The sequence below is a fragment of the Leishmania mexicana genome, chromosome 5, assembly GCF_000234665.1.
Source record: "Leishmania mexicana MHOM/GT/2001/U1103 complete genome, chromosome 5".
Taxonomy (NCBI): domain Eukaryota; phylum Euglenozoa; class Kinetoplastea; order Trypanosomatida; family Trypanosomatidae; genus Leishmania; species Leishmania mexicana.
In genome coordinates, this window is record NC_018309.1 from 225,789 (window position 1) to 243,865 (window position 18,077).

Here is an 18,077-nt window from a genome sequence, read left to right on the forward strand (position 1 = left end):
GGACCCTTCTTCCAGTCCTCGGCCTTCCCGACCACGGCATTCGCATCGCCCGCTGTCACCACCACTGTCGGCGGCGGCGCTGCTCGCCCTCCCCCCGCGCTGGTCTCTCTCCCCCCTCCAGTCCCGAGCTCCTCGTGAGATCAACGCGTTCGTTGCTGCCATCCTAAACGGCAGCGATGGCGCACGCTCTGGATCGAGGTCGCTTGCCCTGCGGGCACGCACGCACGCACACGCCATTTGGGCGCCACGGTAGGCATGTTCGCCTGCAGCGGTGCTTTGTTGGTGGCGCTGTTCCCGCTACGTGGCTGCACGCTTATCACTCCCCCACGCATCCCTCCTGTTGCCCCTCCCCTCCCCCAGACAGCAGGCAGCGAGGGGTCAGACTCTCTCTCTATCTCACGTACGCACAGACACCGGCACGCACACGTCTGCCCATCAAGCACCTCGCGGCAGCATCCGCTGCGTACTCTCGACGCCTCCCTCTGTCTTCCGACCCGCTGCCGCTGCCGGCTTCCGCTCTGCACAACAAGCAGAGGAGGAGCTGCGCACGGTCGGTGTGCGTGCAGGCATCTCCTTGAGCATCCAGCCCATCCTTTCTCCACTGTCACCGCCACCGCCGCCACGACCATCGTCACCATCGCTGCTCTTCCTCCGTTAGCATCGACCTCTGCGTGCGTGCGTCACTCCGCATGCAAAGCTCGAAGAGCCGATGGGACACAAGCACACAACCAGCGCACACGCGTCCGTGGGTGTCGGCGGCGCTGCTGTGGCGGCGGCCGCCGCAGGCAGGCCACCAGCACCATGCCCACTGCCAGCGCTGAATGGGCCGCTGATGGAGCCGCGATGGCGGGGTGGCCGCCTCTCGGCGGAGCAGGTGGCAGACCTGCGCACTGAACTGGGGCGTCTAGTTGAGGCGCTCGCGGTCGCGTTTCCGGCAGGCAGAGCAGCAGAGGAAGGCAGCGAGACGGAGGACGTTGCTGCTGACGTGCATCAAGCGAAAAGCAAGGCACACACCTCGAGTAGCGCGCCGCTCAGGGACCCGCTGGCGGAAGAGGCGGCCGCGCTGCTTCTGAAGCCGTTCGAAGAGATGCACCTCTCCGGCTACCGGCTTGGCGATGCCGCGCTCACGTCCCCGAGCCTGCCCGACCTACCGTCCTTTCTCTCCGTTGTGTCTCGGCACACGCGGCTCCGCGTGCTGGATCTGAGCTTCAACAGCCTGACGCCGCAGGTGCTGACGCCCCTCCTCCAAGCCATTCGTGGTTTGCCGTTGCTGACGGTGCTGAAGCTCAGCGGCAACATGCTCGGATCGGCGCGCAGCGACGACGACAAGGACAGCCTCGGCGAGAAATGGGACCTGTCCACGGTGAGTGTCGATGAAGAGCTCGGAGATGCCGCGACGGCGGCTGCACGGCTTGGCCGTTATCTCGCCACAGACCCGGCGCTGCGGGAGTTGGCACTGTTTCACTGCGGTCTGAACGATCACGACGTGCGCGAGCTGCTCTCCGGCCTCGTTCACCCTCGCAACACGACCTTGCACACGATGCAGCTCTCCTGGAACCCGGCGTGCACCTCGCGCAGTGCGGCGATGGCCCTGCAGCTGGTCACGGACCTCGGAAACACCACCCTGTGCGAGCTGGAGCTGGAGGGCGTGGCGCCGGCGACACAGGTGCGCCTTGAGTACGCGTGCACCTCCGACGGCGTCTTCCGCTCCGGTCACACTCTCATCCCGGAGAGCGTGAGTGCAGGGGAGGCGACCGGCGATGGCGACGGCGATAACAGCGGCAACACGGGCACGACGAACGCAAGTGCGGCAACTGCCGACGTGGTGAGTCTTGAGCAGCTTCGGCAGCAGCAGCAGCAACTCGCCGAGATCCGGAAGCGCCTCACGCCTGCCAAAGGGGCCCGCTACGAGAACCGCTGCCGCTACCTCGCCGAGGACTTGGATGGGTCACGTGCGTTGACTCCGTTGGTGATGCGAGAGCTGGAGGCGGTGCTGTCCATCCGGCTGCCTCCGCAGCCGCGCATCGACGAGCCCCACGGCGCGAGCGAGTTGAACGTCGCCGCCTTCGCAGAACGGGAGATGGCTTCTGCCTCTGCTGCTAGCACGGGAACACACAACCAAGACGGCAGCGGAGAGCTCCTCATGCCCGCTACGGCGGGGGAGTGCGGCGGCAGCGACCCTCACAGTGGCCGTGCCGCGCCGTCTCCAGTGGCCGCCGGCCACCAGCAGCGGTCCTTCGAGGTTGTTGCTGCAATGGCTGGCGATCATGCGACAAGTGTTGCGCCACCCCCGCGGGCAACGGATGCGCCGCGCCCACGCACGTCTCCCCCGATGCACCTGCACCGTCGGCGGCTCACCTCCACGGTGAACACGAGCAGCGTCACCAGGCCCGCGTCGGGGCAACACTCTGTGCAGCAGCCGCAGCACCCTCGCACACCACAAGAGCTGCGTGATGCTCGCTTCGAAACACCGCAGCGCCTCGCCGCCGTGATGGCCGACGCCGCGGCATTCCGCCGTCGCCTGCAGCCTGTGAAGCTTGACACTCACGCGCCGCCATGCGCCGAGGTCAGTCGATACCGCAGCGTCGCGCACAGCGCATCGGCGACGAAAATTAAACCCCTGTGGTACGCCGACGACGGCTTCGTGCTGCGTCCGAATGGGATGTCGAGGGTGCTCGTTGCGCCGGTGCTCCCTGGTGGCGCGACGGCCTTCGCAAACGTGGCACTGGAGGACGTGGAAGACCGCCCCCTGCAGCCCTGCTGGTGCACGCCGCGCCAGTCGTCCCCGATGACCGGCATCTACGCTGGCACGCTGCACTACCACTGCGTGCACGAGGCAACGGCACAGCAACAGAAGCGGCAGTACGGCACATCCTCGTCGCCACCGTCATCGACGGCTGCGACGCCGGCGGACCCCAACGCGTCCAAGAGCCGGCTGCCGTTGCTGCTTCCTCAGCCCTCGCAGCAGCCGCAGCAGCAGCAGCCCAGCACGGCTGAGATGTACTGTGGATGCCAGGGCACAGGCCATCTCTGCCTCTCCGCGTGCGTGGCCTCGGAGGAGGCGGGCGCTGGTCGGCCCCGCGATCGCATGCGGTCGACGCTGCACGTAAAGGCTGCCAAGTCCGTGGGCAAGTCTGCAGTGGGCGGCTGTGGCGCGTCACCGTCTCGCAAGCCACACAGCACACGCGAGCGCTTCCTCGACTGGACGGGCACCGACAGCGATGCTGTCAACACCCTCCTGGGCACCGTTCCAGCAGCGACACCACCGGCGCTGCGTGTGAGCACTGTGCGCACGACATGCGGTGGTCTCTCGATCGCGCTCAACTACAACCCGGTGACCCATTTCTCCGCGCCGCACGTGAGCTGCGCATCAAGCATGACGCTGGCGGAGTTCTAGTTGGGCGAGAGGGCGACAGAATTCACATGACCGTGTCTGTGTGTGTGTGTGTGTGTGGGCGTCACGGGTGTCGACATCCGTGACGCCTGTGCGAGTGTGTGCACTGCGTGCTCTGCTCTACTCTGCTGATGTGTACTAGCTCTTCTTCGATGTTCCATACGTGTGCGTGCGTGCGTGCGTGCGTGCCTTGTCCTTTGTTCCTTGACTTGATTTTTTTTATGGCCTGCCCTCGAGGCACTCGCGTGCACTGCGTCGTCATCCGCCCCACCGACCTCACGACCTGCGCCTTGCCCCATGTCGTGCACGCGACAACGTCGCCACGGGTGCGGGCGCGCGCGGTGTTCGGTTGTACGGGTGTCATGCCACGTCACGTGGTGGTGGTGGTGGTACGTGTGCGCATGTAAGGGGGGAGAAAGAGGGGCGACCGAGGCGACGTCGGAGGAGGACGGGGGAGGGTGGACGCCGCTCACGTGATCGCGTTACGCGCATCGTGCACGCACGCACACACGACGACTTGCCTTCGGTTCTCGTCTTCGCTTCTGCCTTGCCTGACCTCCCACCCGCTCGCCATCTCCCGCCGGTCTCCTGCAGGTGCACAGGCATGCGCTGCGCCATGTTGTGTACGTGCGTACGCGCTGCTTCGCCTCGGCTGCATGCATGTCACCGGCGCACCTCGAGGATGTGTCCATGAGTGCATCACCCTCATCGAACGGCGGGCTAACGGACAGACTGGTACACCTGCTGCATGCCTTGGAAGGACGCGGCCGTCTTGCGGCTCTCAGGTCTCCGTGCATCTCGGTGTATGCGCTTGGTGGTCGGGGGGAGGAGAGGGACGACCAACCGAGTCACCACCACCATCATCACCGCCATCATCGTCGCGCGCCTCCCGGCTCCGCCCGCCTCCTCTTCCCACGGGTAGAGCAGGCCGCTCCGTTCTGTTCTCATTCTCCCTTCGCCATTGATGACGAGAGGGAGGGGCCGTCGCGAGGGTCACACGCACGGCGCCCCTCAGTGCGCGGCAGCACAGGGTCCATGCACCCCTCCAACCCCCCCCCCATCTCATGCCAAATCCCGAGCCGCTTCTGGTGGTGGCATGGCCAAGCACCTGCCACGTAGGGGGGAGGTCCGTGTGATGTACCACTACGGCTGTCGGCAGTGTGTCCAGGTCCTGGTTGGCGTTTTATTGAAGCAAACTGAGACACCGGTGAACACGCGTCTGCGCCATCCATGTGATGGGCAGTGTGTCAGCGTGGCTCGAGCGTGTATCCCACCCGGCCCTCACACCGTCCCCTACTGGTGATGAGGATCCTGCGCCGCCCCGAGGGGGGTGGGGTGGATACACCTGGGATGGCGACCGGCATAATGGGAGGGGGGGGGGGCCTGGTGATCGGGCCAAGTGGTGGGGTTTGAGCGGAACTCGTACGGTGTGGCAAAATAATGGACACGCTGGGAAGCGGGAAAAGCGTGCCGCTCTCTCGCTCTCCTTTCCCCTCTCCCCATGGCGGTTGCGTCGCGCCATCCTGATGGAACTTGGGCATGCCCTCTCGCACGTGGGCGTCTGTGTGTGCGTGTGACTGTTCGTCGCAGCCACGTGGAGGGGCGTCCTCTGCAACGCAGATGTCTCGTGTCGCGGCGTCGCCTGAGGCGTTGCGCGTGCGTCTCCGTCATCCAACAGTTTCGCTTCCAGAGCTCCCACCTCCGCCATCCTTCCAGTCCCTTCTCTCTCGGACACACACTCACACACAGGCAGGCAGACATCCAAATTTTGTATCTCTCTCTCCATGTGCGTGCGTGCGTGCGTGTGTGTGCGTGTGCTCGGGTGCCTCTACGCCAGCCGCACCGCTGTCGTTCTCGTCATCACCAGCCCCCTCCCCTCCCCTCCCTGTCTGGCTCTCTTCGCCCTCACCAAGGTCATGTGATGGCGGTTTATGGCAAGACCAGAGTCAAGGCACTGGGCGTCGAGCGTAGGTCTGCACTGGGAACCTACGCGGACACGCAGACACACCCGCTCGCAAGCGCAGTGAGCCCCCCCCCCCAACGTGCCAGGGATGGGAGAAGAGTAGGGGAAAGCATCCATCGCCTGCAAGCGAATCGCCCCTCGCTTCTCACTCTCTACTGCCGCGCGCTGCACACCGCGAGCGGCTCCGACGCGCGCACACGCACAGACGCTCATGTATGCCCGCATCCCGACGCGTCAGTGGACACCCACGCGCGTGTGTACTTCCTCTTCTTACCTCGTCCGCCTTCTTCTCGCACACAGCGACGCGTCTCGGCACCACTACCGTCACTGTGAACAAGTCGGCCACGCCGACGGTTGAACCTCCGCCGCCGTCGAGACCACCCTACCGGGCCGCGCTCAACATCTGCGGCACCAGGGAGAGAAGCAAGAGACACTATAATGCTTTGCCACAGTCGTCGCCTGCTTTTGATTGCAGCAGGGGCACCCCCTGCCGACCCCGTCCCTCGAGCCAGGGAGGAGCGCCACAGCAACGCCAGCAGCGGCTATGGCGGCTTTCTAGCCACGCTGCGCCACCTCATGGCTTGGAACTGCACAAACGTGGCGGCCGCCTCATCGTCGTCATCCGCGTCGTGTGCGGCAATCCCAGCATGCGTCAACGACAACGCAGCACTCGACGCCGTCGAGGCCGCTGTGCGCAACCGGTGGACGTGCCGGCAGTTCGACACAGCGAAGCCGATAGACCTCGACACCCTCCAGCGCGTCTTGGCGGCGACGACCCGCGCCCCGACCGGTTTTAACCTTCAGGGCTGGCACGCGGTCGTCGTCACGAACACGGCGGTGCGGGAGCAGCTCTACAAGGCAGCGCTCGGCCAGCCGCAGGTGCTGCAGGCGCCGGCGACCGTCGTGTTCGTTGGAGACACGGAGCCGGAGCGGAACGCGCCGCAGGCGCTGGAGATGGGGCTCGAGACGGGCTACTACAGGCCTCTCTACGGCGCTGCCTACCTCCGCAACATCTATTACTTCATGCATGGAGGTCCGATGCAGTCGATGGCCGCCGTGAAGTCGGTCGTGAGTGCGTGGTACAGCCGGGCCGCTGGCACGCCGCTCATCTCCGTCCCGGTGAGCCGCACCGGCTACGCGTGGAAGCAAACGATGATTCCGGCGACAACATTTGTCTCCCTCTGCACCGCCGCTGGCTGGGACACGTGCATGATGGAAGGTATCGACGAGGATGCCGTTAAGCGGGCTTTGGGAGTGCCGGCGGAACGGTACACTGTGCCGGTCATCATCAGCGTCGGCTATGCGACCGCCGCGGAGGCTGAGAAACGCCAGGTGTGCAGCTCCCGCTTCGCGACGCCGCACACCGTGCGGTGGAACAAGTTCTAGCGTCGACTCGACACCAGAGATGAGAACAAAAGGGGTGGCGCTACGTGTAGCCCATGGGCGCGTCTCTCCCCCACCCCACCCCACCCCCTCTCTCACACGCAGACACACCCCGCACCGCTGCTCTTCACAGTCGCACGCGCCCCCACTAGGCACGGCGACACGTGCCACACGCGTCTGTAGAGGCCCACATCGTCCACCGCGTAAAGTAAAAAAGGAAGCACCATTGAAAAGAATCGGTGCCATCGTCGCTGTCAGCGGGCGGGTGGACGGGGCGGGCCGTGCTGCGGAAGCGGACCCTGCCTCGCTCGCGTCGAGCGCAGGACATGGGATGGTGCACCGGGGAGGAGGGATTCTCCTCTGTTGCGGGTCTTTTGCGCGGGGGGGGGGGGGGCAGCTGCAGCCGATTCGCATACCGCGCCACCTCCCCCCCCCCTCCCCCGTCTCTCTGCCACCCTCCCGCCTTCTCCCCTTCAGGACTGGCTGGTGCTGCCGTGGCTGCTGGCTGTGCTGGTGTCGCCTCTTCTACGCCTTTAAGCCTCACCCACCCAACCCAACCCCTTTCTCGGAAACCCACACGCCAAACTCGAGGACAGGCAAGCGTGCTTTCCCCCGGTGTGCTTCCATCACACAACGTGCTCTCGTCACGTGTGCATGTGCGTCAGGCTACCCACGTCTGACAACGCACCACCACCGCACATCACCGAAACGAGAGCAGCAGCACGCTCCCCACTCAACCACCCACTCCCAAGCCATACACTCCCTTGCACACACACACACACACACACATACATGCATGCATGCAAGCACGCACCCACACCCATCCTTGCTGTTACCGCTGGCGACGCCAACACAGGCACACGTATAGCATCGCACTTCTGGCCGTGTCGTGGCTCTTCGTGTGCGTGGGTGGTCCACCTCGCTCTTGAAGCAGACACACACGCAGGGGGAAAGCGAGGCGCGGTCGCACACGGCGGCCGCTCGCCAACACCCTCCTAGCACCTGGTGCTTACCCCCTCCCTCTTACCTCACCCCCCCCCTCCCGGCCAAGTCGTCGCGATGGAGGATGAAGCCGCGGCCGAGACTACCTCGATCGATTTCTCCTTAGTCTTGTCGAATGGCAGCGGTGATGCGGCTGGTGGCAGCCGCACGGAGTCGCCGCCGCGCGACAAGAAGGGGATTATGCGAGCCGGCCGTGGTGATGTGCACCACCCGATGCCCGCCATACCAGTACCGAAGCCGACACGGCCGCAACCGCCCACCTCGTCGACCTCGTTCGGAGATGAGGCGTCCGACGGCGGTGCATCATCACCGGTCGCCTCTCCTGCCTCGGCGCACGTGGAAACGTCTCTCACGTCTTTTCAGGCGATTCACCCGGCAGCGCTGCCGTGCACGGGACAACTCGCCCGCCCCTCCTTGAAGAGGGACGCGAGCCTTGACTTCATGCGAGCCATACAGCGGTTCGACTCGGAGGACTTCCCGGAACCGCAGAGTCGCAGCACCGACAGCCGGGGCCACGACGGCGACAGCGATGACAACGGTAACGGCGCCAGTGCCAAGCGACAGTCTCAGCAAGGTGCCGCAGGTGATGATGCCGTCAACGGGGACGAACGGACGACTCAGGCGCGGGCGCAGTCACCGTCGCCAACGGCCCCATCTCGGCAGCTGCTTGTGTCGCCTCAGCAGCCGACCACCTCCACCCTCATCGCCACCACCGCCGACGAGACTATAAACTTCGAGGAAGAGAAGAATGATGACGCGGATGATAAGATGGCGGCACCGGTGGCTGCTGCCCCGCCGCCATCCCGTGCGAGTGCCGTCGGACAAACGGCACCTCCCCCACCCCAAGAGCAGCACCAGCGTCCTGGCACGGCGCTGGCGCCCTCCACGAAGCCGAGAGCCACTGCACACGAGTCACCGCCGCCGCTGTCATCACCGACGACCGGCACAACGCCTGTGACGGACATATCCGGATGGAAACCGCAGACCCCGACGTCGCCACCCCCGCAACAGGCAAAGAATGAGCAGCGGCAGTTCTCTCCTTCGTCGCCGCGCAATACCAGCCCTAGCTGCACCGTCTCCGCGGCCACGGCAGCGACGACCACGGGCGCAGTCGACATTGGCGGCGCAGCGCTGCCCACGGCATCGCTGGCGAGCCTCGGGCCCTCTGCCTTTCCCGATGCGGACCCGCCGCACCTGAGGGTGCTGTCCAGCAGCATGCAGAACGATGACGACCCGATGTACTGCACCGTGAGCGAGATCTCGATGGCGAATCCGGTGACGCCGCGCGGCGGCACCTCGCTGCCACTCTTGGGTATCAACACTAACTTCCAGCATGCCCGTGCCGCTTCTGGGGGAAGCCTGTACCTCTCCCCTGCCCGCCATTCTTTTCGCCCAGCCGCGGCAGGTCACCGAGTGCAGTCGTCAGACTTCTCGCTCGATGAGTCCAACGCGCTCCTGACGCTGAACACGCCTCGCAAGATCGTGAAGTCGGCGACAGCGGCACCAAAGGAATCGACATACTTTCGAGACGAAACCTTTGAGGACGACGCCGAGCTGGCGTCGACGTCGACGCCAGCTCAAAGTATGCTGGACCTGCATGGCAAGCCCCTGTCCAGTTTCGTCCAGCCGACTCTGGTGAAGCGAACAGCCGATGGTCGCACGACCGCGGGCGGCGGTCGGCTCTCTCAACCAGCGTCACCACGGCAGCTGCAGCACCTCTCTGCCCCGCCGGCAATCAATGCAGAGCTCAAGCACCACGCAGGGCGTGAGGAGGGGGAGGATGAGAGGGAGCCCACACTCAGACCGTCGAGCACTCCGTTGCCGCGGGAGACTCGGGTCGGGGGCGAAGGCGCTCCTCGTAGGCGCGGGAGCGCGTCCTCGATCTTCAAGTCCTTCCCATCCAAAGCCATCTGCGGCTGCAGCAGGAACTCCGTAGCAGCCAAGTCGGGCGTCGACGAGCACGGCAAGGGCGGTGGCGAGGGTCACGATGTCAAGACGAGCGCACGCAGCACCAGCTCCACCCAATCCACCCAAACCAGCCTCGCCTCCGGTCTGTCGCGGCTGTCCTCCATGTTCAGGCGGCTGGTCAGCGGGGCCGCACACGGGAGCATAGATACGAAAACACCGCGACAGACTCGCCAGCACGAGGACGAGGCCGCCACAGCCACTGCCGTCGAGGCATCGCTGCAGATGGCGGCGCTGGGGAGCACGATGCAGAAAACGGACAGCAGTACCAACCTCCGCTTCGTTGACATGCAGGCCGGACGCAAGCAGGGGCAGCCACAGCCGGCCGTCACCCCCGCAGCGGCCTCAGCAACCGCGGTCAAGCCAAGGCGCGTGACGCCGACACGCGAGATAACGAGCTCGTGGCACAGCGACCCCACCAACTCCCCCACGGACGAAGAGGAGGATCGAGGGCGTGGCGATGGCGTAGTGGGGGCGGCGTCACTGATACCCCCAGCCGCAGCAGCGCCAGCAATACCTGTAGAGTGCGCGGGTGACAGTGCTGAGGAGAGTAAGGGGCGGCGCAAGAGGAAGGACGCGGAAGCGCAGGATGGCACCTCGTCGTCGGCATCGGCAGCAGGAGGCGATGATCGGCGCAGCAGCGGCAGCGGCGGTGCCGATGACGTCAATACCTACTCCACGTCTACGCCCTTGGCGTCCGCGTCTGCCGCTGGCAAGCCTCTTCGCCGGCGGAGGGAAAGAAAGGGACGGAACGGACCACGGCGGCATCGGCACCGCCGCGAGGGGCAAGAGCAAGCGAATGAACAGGTCAACAGTGTGGCGAAAGTTCTCCAGGGCTGCCCGTCCTCCCCGACACCGCCACCGAAGTCGAAGTCCTCCGACAGATCCGCAAGCAGCGACGGCGAATCGCCGCGCACCTTCCAACGCCCCTACGAGGGTGCTCGGCGGCAGCATGCCACCAACGACAACTCCAACCGAGGCCATCCCGCCGACGCGGTGCCGCCGCCGCCGCAGTCGCGGATAGCCTCTGCCGCTATTCTCGCAGCGCGACGTCGCGAGCTGCGCGCCACGTCGCGCGTCAGCTCCTCAGTGAATCACTTCGCTGTGTCGTGGCGCACGCGTCAAGCGACAAGGCATCGGGAGGAGCTGCTGCGCCATGCCGGTCAAGCACGCATTGCCCGGCCACAGAAACGCGATGCAGAGCGGGAGAGCGAGTCCGAGAAGGCGGCAGCTGTGGCGGCGTCGCCTCATGCGCCTCGATCGAAGCTGTGGGCCAGCTCGGCGCGGTCCGCGGTGGAGTCGCGTCAGAGTGGCACGGCACCGTTCCCGCCACAGCAGCTCACCCCCGGTCGGCTGGAGCAGTACGAGGCAGCCCTAACGCGCGACATTCTCGAGTTGGACGCCATTGTAGAGAAGCGACGACGACGTGAGCTGTGGGTGGAGGCGAACCCGGAGGCAGCAGCAGCAGCGGCGGCGGCAGAGGCAGAGGCAGAGGCAGAGGCGGTGACAGAGGCTGTGGCAACGCCGTCACGCCGGCCATTGCGCGGCGCTGCTCAGCCCCGCACGATGGCGACCCCCGCTCTCACGGCTGGGCCGCTGCCATCTCGCGTGGACACCGCCACCGCTCTCACTGCCTCGACCCCGACCCACATGAGAAGGTCAAGTGCAGCCAACACTCGCGCCAAGCACCGCTACAACGGCCCGACAGCCTCAGGCTGTCTCAACCATCCCAACGACGACGGGGGTCGTAAGGCCAATGAAGTGGAGTCTGCGGCGGCGGATGGACGCGGCGGCAGGGACGGCTCTGCGCCTTTCTTTCGCGTCCGCACAGCGGACGGCGTGTGTCAGCGGCCGCAGCAGTGGCCCAGTGCGAGCGCCTCCTATACCGCCCACACCTCTAACGCGGCCAGGGTGTTGGCCGCAGCGCGGAGGCCGGCGGCGGCGGATAGCGGCAACGACGACGCCGAAGCCGATCCGCAGCACTCGAGCTCGACGCGGCTGCCAGGCGATGCAATACGCCTCACCATGGTGGCACTGCAGCGCAGGTATGAGCAGCTACTCGACGATCTCGTGGCACGGCCAGCACCGCATCCCCCTGCAACGTCCGAGAGCGACGAAGGTGGCAACGCCACGGATGACGAGGTGTTCATGAAGGCGTACTCGCGGCACAACTACAGCCCGCGTCGGCATCCGTGCCCTCATCCGCACCTCAGCCAAGAGCAAGACAAGGGAGAACGCCATCGCCGGGTCGCGTCCTCGTTCTCTACGCGAAGGGGGCGGTCTGCGCCGGCACCGACGCAGGTCGATGCACTAATGGAGGCGGAGGTGGCGCGCTGTGCCGCGGCACTGCGGGCCGAGTACTACCAACCACCGCAACGTCAACAAAACCAGCAGCAGGAGCCGTCGAAGACCACGGAGCGGGTGCCTCTGCCTCCTGCAGCGCATGAGGCGGGTGCTGACACCGTCCCGATGGCGCATGTGGCAGCCTCGTACGCGCAGGCGCTGCGACCGTCGTGCGCCGCCTGCCTTCCGCAACAGCTAAGCGAGTACATCACCTTGGGGCTGCTCTCGATGATGCACGGGGGTGCCGACGAGTGTGTGGACACGGCTTCTGTTGCTGCGACTGAGAAGGCGGCCAATCTGCGGCAAGCTCACGCGCGGCCAGTCACGACGCCCACGCTCGTGCAGCGGCGTATACACGACGACCTCTACGCCGCTCCTCGGCGTTGTTCACGTCGCCGGATGATGCAGGCAGACGGAGAGCAGAATGCCACCCCCTCCGACGGGAACACCTCCGCTGCTCCGCCGATCACGTCGGCCTCGGTCTCGTGCGGTGCTGCTCTGTCGTCGATGCACGCGCAGAGCGCGGACGCGGCCGCGGCGGACCGCGACGTCGGCTTCTCGCCAGAAGCTAGAATGGCGCCCCTGCCCCCAGCGCAGCTAAAGCACTTCTTCACGCCTAACCCAGTGGTCATCGACGGTGCCTTGCTCACAAGGCTGATGCGGTGGGAGCGCCATGCGCGACGCGAGCGCGTTTCGCAGGAGCAGGAAGCAAGGCGCGTGCTTCAGCGGCTCTACATTGTAGAGACCATACTGGTGTTGCGGGCCATGGGTACGGCGGCGGCGATGCAGGAGCAAGAGGCGCCAGCGACGCCGACGTTGCCAACGAGTCAGGCCCTAGGCGGCCCTGCGACGGCACCCGTCAACGACAGAGGCGGCAAGGGGAGCGTCACGGCCGCTGGCCGCCTGCTGAGCCTCGCCTCGGCCGAGGCGATGCCGTCGCCGTCCGCGCAGCAGGACAGCAACCGCAGTCGCAGTCCGCTGGCTGCAACACGAAGCAGCGGAGACGCGAGCGAAGAGGAACACTCTGCGGCTGTCGGTGTCGTGTGTGGCGACGCCGCCGCCGCCGCCGCGGGTGCGCTGCACGTGACGACGGCGTCACAAGGTGAGGGCAAGGGCACACAAAAGGAAGGCGTGCATGCAGCTGCTGCGCCGCTGCCAAAGCACGACACCACGGCGCGGTCGCTTGCCGGGGATGCGTCGAAGATGCGAAGTGGTGTGGAAGTCGACACGGTGGAGCGCAATGCAGACGACAGCTCCTCTTCGTCGGCTTCGCCAGCGGTGCTGGTGACACCATCGCCCCAGGCAGCTGTTGCCACGGAGGTTGGCGGCGAAGCGAAGCCGGCTACGGACCACGGCAGCGATGTTGATCTCGCAGAGAGCAGCAGCAACAACAGCAGCAGCAGCAGCAGTGCCTCATCAGCGCTGTCCTTTCACCTGGAGGACAGCCAAGAAGAAGCTGCCCTGCAGCACCCCGGCCCTGGCGCTGACGGCACAGATGGGGACCATTACCCCGTGGTGGCGTCGGGCAGCTTAACCGCGGCCGTCCCCGCCGCTGCGTCGCCGCAAGCGGCCGAGGCGCGACCCTTGTCAATCGACAGAGGCAAGCCCATCACTGGCAGCGACCGTCACGGCACCCTTGACGATGTCGACGGCGCCGCCGGCACGGTGGACGACGCACCTGTTGGCAACGCTGCCGCAAGTCCACCCTCAACGGCGAAGCACACCAGTGCAGCGCCTCACCAATCTCCTCCGCCGGTGCCACCATCGTCTTCCGCCGTCTCCTCCGCATCGTCCTCACCATCCCGCAACCTGCACGTGGCCGCAGACATGGAAGCTGCGCGATCGGCGGCGCCTGTGCCAGAAGGCGAGGGAGCCGTCGCTGCATCGCACAACGCAGACGACACGGGTGCTAAGGACGTGGAAGCAGTGGCCCGTGACGCCGTCCAGAGCCCAGTCACGCCCGTCGAGGCGACAATCAGTACGGCCTTAGCATCGGCTGCTGCTGCAGAGGTGATACCGGAGTCTGAGCCACCAGTGAGCGCCGGAGACGACCCGAGGCGGGCGTCGGAGGGCCCACGATCGTGGGAAAGAGAGAAACGGCGGCAGCAGCAGAAAATGGCCACCGCCACTACGCGCATCGCTGTGCCAGCCTCGCCCCGCCGCGTGCGCTTCTCCCTTCAACCGGAGGTAGTGAGCGGCGACGATGGCGCGGTCGATGAAGTTAGCGAAGCACCAAAGCAGACGTGCTGGGAGGGGCGAGAGACGTCGCATGCAGCCGGTGCACCGCAGGCAATGACGCCTGAGTCTGTGAAGCGCGTCGCCTCAGGGGCGGCGGCGGCGGCAGACAAGGATGACCTCTCTATCGATCTCTTGGAGAAGCTCAACGGTCTGGATGCGCTACTCCTCTACAACTTCCCAACCTACTTCACCACCGGCACCGATGAAGACGGCCTCCCCAGCGTCGTTATGCGTCCCCATCGCCACCCGCCGTCAGCCGCGCCCTCGGTGCAGCCGCTGTGGCGGCACTCACCTTTGGCGTCGACGCCGCTCGTCTCGCCTCGGCCGCTGCAGCCATATAGATCGGCACCATCGCGGCACCTCTCGGAAAGCATGTCTCCACTAGCAGAGGGACGCGAGACACCACCGTCGCCCACAGCAAGCGCAGCAGCGGCAGACGCGTCGCCGTTCGATGCGTACGCGAGTGCCCTTCGTGGCCACCGCCCGCCGCCGCGGCTGCCGCCAGAGAGTCTAGCTTCGCAGCTGCGCCGCAAGTACAGTCTTCCCCAGCCGGTGCAGCACCGTCGCCACGATCACTCTGCAGAAGTCACGCTGGGCCTTCCCGCAACAGCAACACCGAGTGTAGCCGCGGCGGCCTCAGCATCCCCGTCCGCATCTGTGTCGGGCTCATGGCCGTCGGCGGTGCCCGCGGCGGGACGTCCTTCCCCGCAGGAAGGCATCGACGCCTCTCACCTTGCGGTGCGGCGTTCAGTGTGGCTCTAAAGCAGGGGAGAGCACATCAAGCCGCCTTGACGCCTGTGTGTGCCTGCTTGTGTAGAGGCCCCGCCCTCCCCCCCCGTCCGTTCGTCCGTCGACTCACCCCCTTTTTCTCCCACTCACGAGGATTCGACGGATGGCGCTGCTGCACCGGTGCCGGGTCCGCAGCCGCTCAGTCGCTTTCCCCGGTCCTACGCCAGCCCCACCTGCCTATTGGAGCCGGTGCACACGGCACAAGATGCAAGACCGAGTCGTGCACGGGCTCCCTCGCCGTTTTGCTTGCCCTTCGCGCGCCCCTTCTTAGAAACACCGCCTGAGCGCACCCCCGTATCCACCGAGGCACGATGGCCGATGACGTCGTCCCCGCTGTCTCCCGTGTGTCGCGGGTGCGCGCGCGGGTACCCGGCACCGCCTCCTGCCCCACCCACGCAGACGTACACGTCAGGAAGAGCCATCGCGACGTGTGCAGGTGGTGATGGCCCCAACGCCCTCCCTCTGCACGCCTTCCTTGCGTCCATCGACGATGAGTTGGTGCAGTAGCAACGGCACCCGCGCAGCCTGCTGCTTCCGGATAACCCCCAAGGAGGAGCTGGCTGCGCACTTTACCGAGGCCTGCGAGGAGGGGGGAGGGCGGCACAGCCCGGCAACCTTGGCACCCTCACTGTCAGACGGGGACACCAAGAGCAGCTACGCCATCGCCTCCGGCAGCACCCAGACGCCCTTTTTCACCGCTGGGCTGCAGCAAGCAGCCGGTGCGCACGCCCCTGGACCTTGGCAACTGCTTTCTCACTCGTGACGTGCTCGGGAGCGCCGTCCCACTGCCGCGGCGATGGGCGTGCGCCGAGGCAGCGGCGAGGAGATCCTCCAGCTCGAGTCTGCGCGACAACCCCGAGTATCAAAGCGGCGAAGTAGTGCGGAGGAGCTGATGTGCGTGACCGTTGTGCGAGTGAAATAGGCGTGTGCAACCGGTGCCTCTGCCACGCACGCACACACGTACAAGCCTCCCTCCCTCATGTGCGTCAGGTGGCGGCACCGTCGTCCCCCCCCCCCCACACACACACACGACCGGCTGTCCTTTTTACTGCCTTACATTGTGCTCAGTACCTGCTCCTCACACACGTGCGGCGTTCGTTAGGCGTCCGCTGCTGCTGGTCGTAGTCGTGGCCATTGAAGAAAGGGAGATGGCGGGCGTCTGGGGTCGCACCTTCACCGAAGTCGTGTTGGGCTTCTGCCTTTTTTTACCTGTTCACCTTTGGCTCTCCGACGCGCACCACGACCATCGCCGCCACGCTCATCATCCACCGTCCTCGCCGGTACTCCCCGCGCATGTCATTGGCCGTCCCGACGCACAGGCGCATGTGTGTGTGTGTGTGTGTCACGTGTCCACACGTTGCGAGCATCGGCGCCGCCAAAGCTCTCCTGCTGCAGCGATGATGATGGAGACATATAGAGGGAGGGATGGCGCACGCACGCACGCCCTGTCTGCCTGCCCGCCTGCCTTGTCTTCTCCACGCCCTTTTCTCCTTCTGCCTCTCCCTCGTACATTGTGACCTGCCGCCTCCTCTCTCACCATATTGGATGCGAGCTGCCCTCCTCCTCAGCCCCGCTGTGGCGTGTGCGTGCATGTTGTTTAACCACTCACAACCGACCTCGCCCCTCCCCCTCTGTCTTCGCCGTCGCTATCACTGGCTGTCTCGCTGTCGCTGCCACAGAATTTTTCTTCCCTCGCCCCTCCCCCTCCCCTCCTCTCCCACGGCGCGGCAACGAGCTACGGAGGACGGTGACAGACAGCTCCAGCGCAAAGGCATGTGTGTACGGTCTCCTCAGCATGAAGCAGCTCAGCCCAGGCGCCACCCTCGGGGAGGTGCCAAACTTCCCGCAGGACTTGCAGCCGGACCAGTCGACGTACAAGGGCCGCTTCCTTCGCTTTCTCTCCATGACGGACCCTCGCACCCTCCTCACGTCGCCGACGCGGCTGGCGCTGAGCGAGGCGCTGCTCGAGCGTGTCGACCGCCGTGAGGAGGGCTGGGCCACAGTGAAGGTGGCCGACTACCTTGACGCGCGGCAGCGGGTGCAGTGCATCGTCCACCCCGAGTCGGGGAAGCCCATCCTTATGCCGTTCCGGTTCTCCATGTTCGTGCCGATGAACTTCATCAACCTATGTGGTATGCTGGCGCCATCGCAGCAGACCCCCGCGCGGGCCATGTTCTGGCAGTTCTCGAATCAGACGTACAACGTCGGCTTCAACTACTGCAACGGCAGCGGCAAGGACGGGCTGCCGCTGCATGAGCTCGCCATAAGCTACGTCGTGGCCACATGCACCGCGTGTGGCACCTCGTACCAGCTCAGTAAGGTCGCCTCCGCTGTCTCGGCGTCCACGTCGTCGGCGGCACTGCTCCTGCAGCTGATGATCCCGTACACCGCCGTGGCGTGTGCAAACATTGCGAACCTTGGGGTCATTCGGTTCCGCGATGTGCTGCGCGGCATTGCCGTGCAAGACCCGGAGACGGGTAAAGACCTGAACGACGGCAAGCCGTCGGCCATGGCCGGCCGCCTCGCTGTGGCGCAGGTAGCGCTCAGCCGCGTCATGATCCCTGTGCCGCTGATGCTGCTGCCGCCGGTTTTCATGAACGCTCTCTTCCACCCGACAAAGGGCGTCCGCTTCTTCGCGCAGCGCCGCGTGCAGCTCTTTCTACCGGTGAACGTGCTGACGCTGGTCAGTGTGCTGTGCGTCGCACTGCCGATGAGCATCGCCGTGTTCCCGCAGAAGACGGTGGTGCCCGTGAGCTGGCTGGAGGCGTCCTTCCAGGGGCAGACGAACGCCGCCGGCCACGCCATCACGCATGTCGAGTTCAACAAAGGCCTCTAGCGCCGCACCGCCCATTCTCGGGTTTGGGGGAGGGGGCAGGGAGAGGCGAGAGATGGAACGGGCAGCACACGTCAGGGACGGCGAGTAGCACGCGGCGGTGCCGGGAGAGGCATGCGCCGCGGTCACGCCCTCTCTCCGTGCTTAGCTTCTGTGTGTGCATGTGT

At 65.8% G+C, this 18,077-nt stretch overlaps 4 protein-coding genes across 4 annotated transcripts; all 4 read left to right on the forward strand.

Moving 5' to 3' along the window:
• Window positions 1-832: 832 nt before the first annotated feature.
• Window positions 833-3,397, forward strand: LMXM_05_0650 (conserved hypothetical protein; the record flags this gene model as incomplete). The annotated part of the gene is made up of 1 exon (XM_003871906.1): window positions 833-3,397. The coding sequence occupies one exon, from the start codon at window positions 833-835 to the stop codon at window positions 3,395-3,397; it is 2,565 nt and encodes an 854-aa protein (XP_003871955.1).
• A 2,398-nt stretch (window positions 3,398-5,795) lies between these two features.
• LMXM_05_0660 (nitroreductase-like protein) lies at window positions 5,796-6,743 on the forward strand (the record flags this gene model as incomplete). Its single annotated transcript, XM_003871907.1, has 1 exon — window positions 5,796-6,743. The coding sequence occupies one exon, from the start codon at window positions 5,796-5,798 to the stop codon at window positions 6,741-6,743; it is 948 nt and encodes a 315-aa protein (XP_003871956.1).
• Window positions 6,744-7,799: 1,056 nt separating this feature from the next.
• LMXM_05_0670 (conserved hypothetical protein) lies at window positions 7,800-15,050 on the forward strand (the record flags this gene model as incomplete). The annotated part of the gene is made up of 1 exon (XM_003871908.1): window positions 7,800-15,050. The coding sequence occupies one exon, from the start codon at window positions 7,800-7,802 to the stop codon at window positions 15,048-15,050; it is 7,251 nt and encodes a 2,416-aa protein (XP_003871957.1).
• Window positions 15,051-16,872: 1,822 nt separating this feature from the next.
• LMXM_05_0680 (sre-2/carboxylate carrier-like protein) lies at window positions 16,873-17,913 on the forward strand (the record flags this gene model as incomplete). The annotated part of the gene is made up of 1 exon (XM_003871909.1): window positions 16,873-17,913. The coding sequence occupies one exon, from the start codon at window positions 16,873-16,875 to the stop codon at window positions 17,911-17,913; it is 1,041 nt and encodes a 346-aa protein (XP_003871958.1).
• Window positions 17,914-18,077: the final 164 nt, after the last annotated feature.